Consider the following 9877-nt stretch of genomic DNA (forward strand, 5'->3'; position numbering starts at 1 on the left):
AGTACTTTCAAAGTAAATGCTGAATTTCAACTAAGTTTATTTCACTATAAACTAAGGATTTTAACCAAGCCCTTTTTCCTGGCAAAAGAAAGAACCATTAAATACTTGATAAAGTCTTTAAAATCTTTCCATATAGATTAGTGATATGCAAAAAAAAATTGTATGTATCTGCAAAATGTTACTTCATTTTTTCATGTTTTCTGCTTTCTGCTTTGAGCTCCTTCAACTTTTAGGGTAAAGGGCTTAAACTTCACAACCTAAGCTTAGTTCTTAATTAAGTGCCTAAGCAAAGTACCCCCAAATCTGAGAGTCTGAATGAAAAGTCGTCTCTGATCAAGTGGCCTCTTCTGAAGGATTCCACTCTGAGCTGCCTGAAGGGCACACAGAAGGACCACTGCCTATGGAAGGCCAAGAGCTCAGGCAGAAAGGTCAGTTGCTCTCTTTCCATCCACCCCTCTGTTGCACAGCCTAGGTCTGTGAGTCAGGGTGGAAATGAGTGTGTGAAGCTCTAGTTAAAGCTCTTTTGCCTTAATTCTGTATCAGGACACTTCTCTGTGGGAAGGTGATAGGAAACGGTTATTTCTTCTGATTCCCCAAGCAAAAGCAATGTGGCTGTGGCACTTTCTTTGCATGACTCTCTACTTTTTTTTACCTGCAAAGCTATACTTAAGCCATTGCTACATACAGAGTTATTTAAAGTCTCCTTCAAAACTGAGAACTCCCATAAGCCCACAGCCTTGAAGTTCTTGAGGATCTTTCTTATTCAAAGCCTGTACTTCTCTAGACAAGCCATACAGGTAATGTTACTAACATCAGTACTTTTAACAGTATTTTCTCCATAGTAAAGAGTAAGTTTAGGACTTTTAGGAGTATGCTTCAGATTATATTGACCACCTCTCATGCACATTTTAGCCTATGAGATTCACATTAACACCAAATGCTAGTACACAGATTGTTAAGCAAGCATTTAGAGCTGTACAATCAAAAACCATGACAGGTTTGAAAGTTCAAATATGAAGTGAATTCTTAAATTACTCTTTCCCTTTTTTCTTACTGGACACTGCAAACAGCTGTATCTCATTAACACTTTGCTTTCTTTTCCATTTGCACAGACAAAGCAGCTCATTAAAATACATAGCAAAACAGAGTATGTTTGACTCCGGTGAAAATATGTCATTACTTTATGTAGATATGTCTGTGCTGAAACATCCGTTTCATCTTTTTATATCATCTTCTTCTACCTAACCAATTTTTTCTAATTTAATTGCTTTTTCCCAATTTAATCTAAGCCTTCTTCGTGCTGACATTTTATTTTTGAACTTCATATAGCTACTATCTGAAGACTGGAATACGCTGAAGGCACTTAATCTCACTGCATGTAACATGAAGCTTGAACTTGAAATAAAATGACAGAAAGAAGATGGAAGATATTTTTGGTAGATATAACTATATAAATTTTGTGCGTAAATATAGATATATACTTGCACTAATAGATATGCTTGGACAGTGAGGCATTTGGAACATTTCATCTGGACACTTAAGCGAAAAAATTAATCTTCTAAAAGGCCAGAATAGAAAATACAGAAGCAAAGCCCAATATATTTGGGTTCCCTTCTTTATGAAAAGATTAAAGGAGAAGAGTAGATGGTGTCCAAGGGGATCATTTAAAAAGCAAACAAGCAATGTTGCAGATCCAACAAGTATCACAGGAAAAAAAAAAAGATGAAGCTTTCCAGCAGTCTTCAGTTCTGTTTTTGCCCTTCCTGCCTATGTATCACCATAGGCTTCAGTGCTTCCCTGTGTTTGCATTTGAGAGAGGAACAGCAGAGTCAAAGACAAGCTGTGGGTTCCCATATCACTGCCTCTGCTCCCAACAATTCCTCTGTCACTGGGGGCCAATCTGAGAAGGCACTCATGTCTTGAAAGCATAACCATCTGATAATGCTTGGAAACCATCACCAATTTTCTTTCACTTGAAACAATGTTTTTATTTGACTTTCATTTTCTTTTTGGAAGGAGATGGTCTGTTCTTCAGCTCGTTTGACCAAACAAGACAAATTCACACTAACAATGCAACCAGAAAGACTGAAGTTTCTGGTCATAAATTGCAGTTCCTTTTGCTTTATCTGTACAGAGTAAAGCACAACACAACTGTACGATAATTGGCAAATGCCAGCTACACAGATAGAAACTGTAAATACTTTTTAAGTGCACTGAAACATCTTTCCCTTCTTTTAAGTTATTTTGGTTCATTATTATCCACCATTCTTGAAAGACTTTTCCCAAGATTGCACAGTACAAAAACATATAAACTGAAATCAAAAGTAAGAAATGCCGTCAGAAAAGAAATGCTCCATTACTGTCTTTTAACTGGTGAAGATGTAACAGTTTGTAACCGGGGTGGAAATTTTTGGGGATGAGATACAAGAGAGCAAAAACATCTTTCTCTTCAAAGTCAGTTTCATAATTTGCTGCATGTAAGGGACGAATCTACTTCTTGAAGTAGACAGCTCTTATTAGGTATAGATTAATGAGAATAATATTTGGAAGCAGAGAGTTCCTATTCCTATCCTATGTGGTAGATAAGATGAATGTTTTGGATTGTGCGCTAAATTATTTAAAGTGCTCAAACATGTAAATGTTCTGCTATCTTTGAGCAAGGCAATCATGTTACAGTTGAAATTGTAAGAAAAATTCCTATTACCCACATTTGGTCCAGGAATTCACTTAGAGAGATTAAAAAGATAGATGAGAATGTGTCAAAAAAGCTCAATGAAAATAATTACTTCATCAGAGGAAATAATTTAATGGCCAACAGTAAAAATAAAGCAACTTTGGATAAAGACTGGAATATTAATATTAGGTTACATCAGTCTCTTACATTTATCTCATTTTTTACTTATGAAATCTGAAGAATTAGATTTTGAGTTAGTCACACACACATTTCCAGGCACCTTTGATGTAATTGTAAAAGCTTGAGTGTGAAATCAAATTACAGGGTTATGCGTAGGTGTGTTGCTGGTATTGTTCATCTGGGGTGTGCCTAAAATATACTCTTCCATTTGATTACTCATTTCTTTTTGCCTGGATTTGAAAAGCCAGCCGTGGAATTTTGAACAATATTTTATTCTGCCTTGAAACAAATGATCATTTCAGCTGACTAACAACAAATAAATCTGATGGCTTGAAAGAGGGTGAGCAATTAAACCTCTGTTTACTACCACACACAAAAGAATTGTGCATCCACCAACATTCTGGTGCGTGGAGCCTAGTGCCTGCTCACTCCAAAGCCATGGGCAGAACTCCCACTCAGTTCAGTGGTATGGTGATCCGGCCACGTACTGGGCATCAATCGTACAAAGATCTTACCACAGTTCTGATGTTGGATATTATTATTAATTTATTCTTTCTGCGCTCCTTATCTTTAGGATGAGGAAAAGGCAAATGAGCAGAAAGAAATCTCTGGGTCGCTATGCTGTTGTCAAAGGTGGAAGAGGCCTGGGCATGGCTACATGTGGGGAAAGCTTCACCTGAATAGTGCCTATGGTATGGAAAAAATGTTGAATGTTTGGAGTCCATTACTGCAAGTTAAAAACCCTTCTCGTCTATCCATCAGTTACTTCAAATGGAAGTATAAATGATATTGATACAATAAAGGAATGGCTCATCCATTTACAAATATTCTTTATTAAAGAGAAATCAGTATTTCACAACTTAATAAGCAAGATGTGTTGACAGCCTGAAAATGAATGTTTATGATTTCTTCAGAAGAAAAATGCTTAAGTGATGTCCCATGCAGCAGTTTAGCAGCCGTACATATGATGTCACTCCTAAAAGTCCAAGTAAATGACGTCATACATACGACCACCAAGCCACCACGTGACAAATGACTGTTACAAGAAAATGAATTATCATAACAAAAAAAAGGAACAGGCTGCTGGGAATGCTGAAGTTCTTAAACCTAGAATGGACAAAGCAATCTAGAGAAACAACTTGGATTCGTTATTAAACTATATAAAGATAAGTAAATAGTGCATCAGTTTCTGTAAGACAGACACCTCCTATTAACCTGTGCAAGATCGTGCCTATTTCTGAAAGACAAAATCCAGATAAAACAATCATAAAATTCACCTTTTTTCCACAAAATATTGGATGCAATGAACAGGCATTCCCAAATATTTTTCTTCCACCATCAAGGAGCTAAACTAAACATGACATTTGAAAATAAAGTATTTGCAGCTTTCTTTCCTTTTGATTTTCCCCCTTCCATTAAATACAGCAATTCTGCAAATTTACCGTTGAGCTCAGTCAAAATGTATTTCAGAATCTGGATGCTACAAGTGCTTATTATTGATTTTGATAGCTCAAAAATACACTTGATGCATTTCTTTTAAATCTGCTCAGTTTAGTCACCACTTAGTGGGTGACTTAACTCTTGTTCTTTGATACACCACATCTTCAAGCAAGAGCTCAGCATGACTCAGCCTCCTTGCAGAGCCCCTGCTGCACCTTGATTGTGTTTGAAAGACTTTTCACAGCTACCAGTGTCAGAACAGAGAAGAAAACCACTGTGATGCCTTAGGAAGGTCATTAACAGAAGGTACTCAGTAAACATAACAATGATTTCTTATTCATTACAAAGGTAATTAGAAACAGCAGACAGCAACTTGGGGGGAAATACCTCAACATGACATGTTTTACTGAACCATCGAATGTTAAAAATTTCTTGTATTCAATTGCTGTTGAAGCAGGATGAAAACATCTCATAGTTATATCCCATATAACTTACATTGCAGATTTTGGAGGCTATGTAGACGAGCAAAAGATTAGCACCCACAGTAGATGAAGACAAGGCACTTTTAACGGAAAGCAACTTGTAACCCTCTCTTACAGTTCTTTTCCACTGCTGCAGTCAGTACTTGCTCACATGAGGAGGCTTTACTCTCAGGACAGCCTGATGCAAACTGTGAGCATAGAGGAAGGCTGCAGAATGCTTCAAGGATTTTGAATGCAGCTCTAATTAATCATCTTGCAAGAGACCTCTTTAGGGCAATCAGCTGCATAGCAACAATCTTATTTTGTTAAAAAGCAAAAATGGAGACAAAAATGTCCGGCTCACCCTGAAACCTTTGGTGAATGCAATCCCTCTCCTTCCTGAAAAGTTGCATGCAGGTAGTGCCTGAAATGCTCAAAATAACCTACAGTGCGTCTTTATCATCAGCAATGCACCTCCCCAAATATTCATTACATGAGAAGAGCTCTGGAATTTGCGAGTCCTTACAGCTTAAAGCAACTCACAGCTACAAAGGAAAATACGCCCTTCCCACCCACCTCCCCCGGTCCTCCAAAGGCCGGTACACGCTCTACACCAGATGTTGGAGGAACCACTATTTAAGCAGGAAAAGCTTTATGCAGAGCAGGAGCAGGCTATGGCCCTCCAGTGCAGTGTATCACAGCTGTAGCTGTGGGGGACAGCAGGCTGTGGCACCTCACTGCTGTGTATCACTGTGGCAAGGGTGCGACGCCTGCACCGTGAGCCAGGCACTCCTCACAGTGGTAAACATATTTCTAAGTGGCTTCTGGAGACACAAACCTATCACAGTTGTGTTCCAAAATATGCCAGTATTTGTACTTACCTAAATCACACTCAGGTTTTCACATGGTTAATTTTCCATGTTTTATGAACTGAAATTATTCACAAGCCTTTCAGGATCTGATACAGTATACCAGACTGTGTATAGCTCAGTGACTGAAGTTTGGTAACAATTTGACAGGTCTGGACTTAATAAACTGTACAATTTAGTTTTTTTACTTAAAATGAAATTGTTTTAAAATATAGTCTTGGTCAAAGGGATTTAATTTAATAATGGTGTGGTCTGAAGCTGCAGCATTTATTTTGTCCTTACTGAGCACTCTGTGCAATATATGAGGAAAAACTACTCCATCCATCCTCATTTACAGGGCAAGAGCAAATTACCATCTGCAGCACAAAAGGAGAATTTTTACTTGACAAAATGAGGTAGAAAATACAATTCTCTTATCTCAATGTCCTGCAAAATTGATCAGTCACACAGGAAAAAGACCCAAGCTTGTTTCCTCCTCCCTCTCATTTTCAGCAGTCTGATCTTCCTGGACACACTGCTCCAATGCTCACCCTTCTTGTGGAGAGAAGTATGCATGTAGGATATGGTCTAATTCTGCCAGCACATGATGACTGAGGAACTTGAAAAAAATTTCACTTATATTCTGGGGCTCTCAGTAATTACTGAAAAATAGACGGTATCAGGAATAAAGTGAAGTAAGAAACATTCCCTGAGAAGAACAGTTAGAATTTCTAAAGGAATTCCCTCCAAATTGCAAAGGATTATCTGGTGATGGTGGAAGAATGGCTATTATTCTGCATCCGAAAGCACGGAGAGCAGTCAGAGAGACAATAAGAAATGAGCTTCACTTCTAATAATTGAGTCTTGGAGCAACAGGTGCTTTAAACAGTTTGTGTTTGGCAAAGAATAATTACTATGGATCTATACACAAAGGAGTAGAGTGCTGTCTAGTCTATGTAGAAATGACACAGGTAAGAGAGACAGTTTCTATCAGAAGGTACCAAAACCACTTGGGACAGGTCTAGAGGCTGGAGACTGTGGGGAGGAGGACCTATGGAGTACTTGTAATTGGAGTCTAGGACCAAGCATGCAAGGAGGGATATGGGACTGACTCTGGGAACCCAGGAGCAATTAGAAAATCCTGCAGAATGGGAATGGCCTTTCTGGAAGAGAAAGAAGGATACCCTTTCCTTATGACAGACCACAAATAAAATGTAAAAATTGTATTTTTCCACCAACTTCAGATGGAAAAATTTTTGGAAAGATGACCCTTGCCAAATATTTTTCATATTTGATTTAACAGCAGTGTTCTGGCAAGTACTATCAAGAAAATAGAGCTTGTTCACAGTCCCCTTCTACGACTGTGGCTTCTCCCTTACCAGAAGATAAATTGATCTAAGAGGTGTCTAACAAGATCACAGTATGGCTACCATAGTGGAAAAGGATGGAATACTGAGATTGGAGCAGTGAAAATGTAAGTAAATTTGTGCTTAAGTTACACATACAGGCCAGAAGTTAAAGAGACCTCTAGTGTGAAGATATCTAAAAGGAAGGAGATACAGATTTTACTGCAGAGCTTCAAATAAGTCCTAGCCCTGGGTTACTGCTGTAAGGAGGACAGAGCCAACGCTGCACATGTGATACCATAGGTGAGAGATCTAATTTAGAGAGAGGACCAGCCAAATCTTTCAACATTGTCCTCCAAATATATGCTGTAGGAGAGAAACTCCAAACACTCAGTAAGGGCTGTTGACAATTTTAGTTAACAGAATATTTACAGTCCTGTCATTTTATCATGGAAGAAAAATAATCTGGAACTGTTCTTTCACTTGGCTTTGATTTCTTACAGGAAGACTTGCTGTTCTTTGCCAAGGCTCCTGTTATGTTATGCAGGTCAGTTGGGATTATTCAAGCACAGAAGATATCTGGTCTCTGATGGGTCCTTTGGCTTTGAGAGATCTCTAAACATGCACGATGTTCCAGCCAGCACAGTACTACGTGCACCACTTGCAGGGCTATGTGTAACAGACACATAATGCCACAAAACCCAGTATACTCTGATACATATCAAGGCAGATTTTTGAAAAGCATGGGGATAATCATTCAAATCATTAACTAATTCTGGATTAATTATTTTTGAAACCAAGCTAGCAGGAAAATGTTAAGTCTCCTCTGTTCATACTCTTGCTCTCCAGCTCATCTTTGTTTGAAGTCCCTGATCCTGAAATACGAATTCAGTATTTTACCCAAGTAAGGCATTCTTTGCCATTCTTCTGCATTCTTCATGATCTCATTTCATTGTTTTATTCCACTATTCTTTTACTGTTCTTGGCTTCCCTACCCTACTTTTTCTCCATGTTAATTTAAGTGGCAAGCAGCACAGTGGACAAGTTATGCTAGGTTGAAACTAATAAAACAGGGAGAGACGTCTCTGCCATTCCCCTGAGCATCCTATAGTCCCATTTCCACAATTTATAACCAAAAAGGGTGTGAGCTGATGGGGACACATACAGCTTCCATATTCATTCCACATGAATGGCAGAAAAGCTGAGAAGCAGCAGGGTCTGAGAAGCTAACCAACAAGATACAATCAAGAGTAATAAGAATCAAAGGTTTCATCAGGAATACAGAGACAAATATATCTTTGAGGAATAAGGTAGCATCAGGCATACAAGTTAGCAGAGAGATGCTCATTTCCAACAGCATCATTCAGACATGTGAGTGCTGTGTTACTGAGGATTTGAATAGTGTCCACATTTCTGAGTATCTGCAATGTCTTTGATTTTAATCATCTAATCATTTGAGGTTCCACAAGTAAACCTCAAAGAAACCATTCAACTTACATGAGAGGTATTTAGTCAAGTAGAAATTAATTTGCTACATAGTCAGAACAATAGTTACCCAGCCATGCTGCTGTAGAATATATTGGAGTAACAGAAATATTGAGATCAAACAGTTGGAAGTAGTGTTTGAACTTAACAACTAATCTTTATAGTGATATTTGCCATTTCTGTTGCTTTCCTAAGACCAGAGCCAACATAAACAGTGAAAATTCACTATCACTTAAGTCAAAGTCTCACACAACGTTTAGGAAGTTTTCAACTAGTAAGTTTCCAAATCCAGTCAAAAAAACACAGGCATTACCATCTTCAGACTTGCAGTTTTGTCTCACTGGGGAACGGTGGTTTCAAGTTCAAACTTTTATAAGATATCTTATTCAGAAACTTTATTAACCTTATTTCAAAGTTTATCAGTAAGGCAACTCATTACTTCACCTGTGCTGTATAACAAATATAACTCAGTACTCCTTATTTTTCTGAACATCACCACAAGTTTGAATCTGGCAGGTGTCATTCATTTGTCTTATACTTACAGTAAGAAGGATAATCAGTAAGAAGCAACTGTGGGTAGTTTTTTTCATTGTGAAATCTTCCTGCAGAAACACGTTGTAGCTGATCCTTCTGGGAATTAAACAGCAAAAACAAAACCAGGATTAGATTTTGTTACAATAAATTCCTATCTTTGTGTATGGGCATCTTTTTAGACTTCAAGTGCATTCTGCACGTGTGTGTGCCTCCAATCTTATGTGTGCTGATGTTTGAATTCACTGGAGACAGGTATGCTTTTATTTCAGCCTCTCCTACAGATGCTAAGGTCAGCGGGCATGAATTACTGCTCCATGTTACTACATGACCAGCTGTGTATCTACATCAAACTGCCTCTCTGCCTGCAGAGCTGACTTTGGTTGTGTAACCACTAGGTAGGTTACCACAGAACTCAGTGTGGCAGGAAAAGAGACAAATTGGAAACACTTTAAGTTAGACTTCCTGGCAAAGAAGCAAGACTGTGGGATTTCACAATCCAAAATTCAGCTAGTTTGCCCGGTCTGTGCAACTGCAGGCAGACACGTGGCAGTGACCCTCCACCATTGAGAATGACCACTGCAGCTGCACAAAGTGATAGAGAAGCACAGCATGGCCATGACTCCACAGGCTTGAAGGGAACTGGACCAGAAGCTTTCTGCTTTTCTTTGACTCTTTTAAGTCATCACCCATCCAGCCTTTGACCACACCTTCATTTCTGAGGCATCTAAAAAATGGAGTGAGCACACTACCTGAGCAGCAGACATGCCCAAACCCCAAGAATTTAATGGGAGAAGGGCACACAGACTTTGAGGCTTAGTTTACAGTATGTGTAGTGAGCAAAACAATCCTTTGTGCAACTTGTTTCTGCCACAGCACTGTAGCAGCTCTTCTCAACTTGAAGTGGCGTGG

At 38.7% G+C, this 9877-nt stretch overlaps 1 protein-coding gene across 1 annotated transcript in view; it reads right to left on the reverse strand.

The window, feature by feature from the left end:
- LOC104911411 (calcitonin receptor-like) overlaps window positions 1-9284 on the reverse strand; it is a 33307-nt gene extending 24023 nt beyond the window's left edge. Inside the window, exons 1-2 of the mRNA XM_031554031.1 lie at window positions 9277-9284; window positions 8977-9064 (exon numbers count right to left, since the gene is read on the reverse strand). Of these exons, the coding sequence (XP_031409891.1) occupies window positions 8977-9064; window positions 9277-9284 (96 nt within the window). The remainder of the gene's footprint in view (window positions 1-8976; window positions 9065-9276) is intronic.
- Between the last annotated feature and the right edge of the window lie 593 nt (window positions 9285-9877).

This window comes from Meleagris gallopavo, chromosome 6, assembly GCF_000146605.3.
Source record: "Meleagris gallopavo isolate NT-WF06-2002-E0010 breed Aviagen turkey brand Nicholas breeding stock chromosome 6, Turkey_5.1, whole genome shotgun sequence".
NCBI classification, from domain to species: Eukaryota; Metazoa; Chordata; class Aves; order Galliformes; family Phasianidae; genus Meleagris; species Meleagris gallopavo.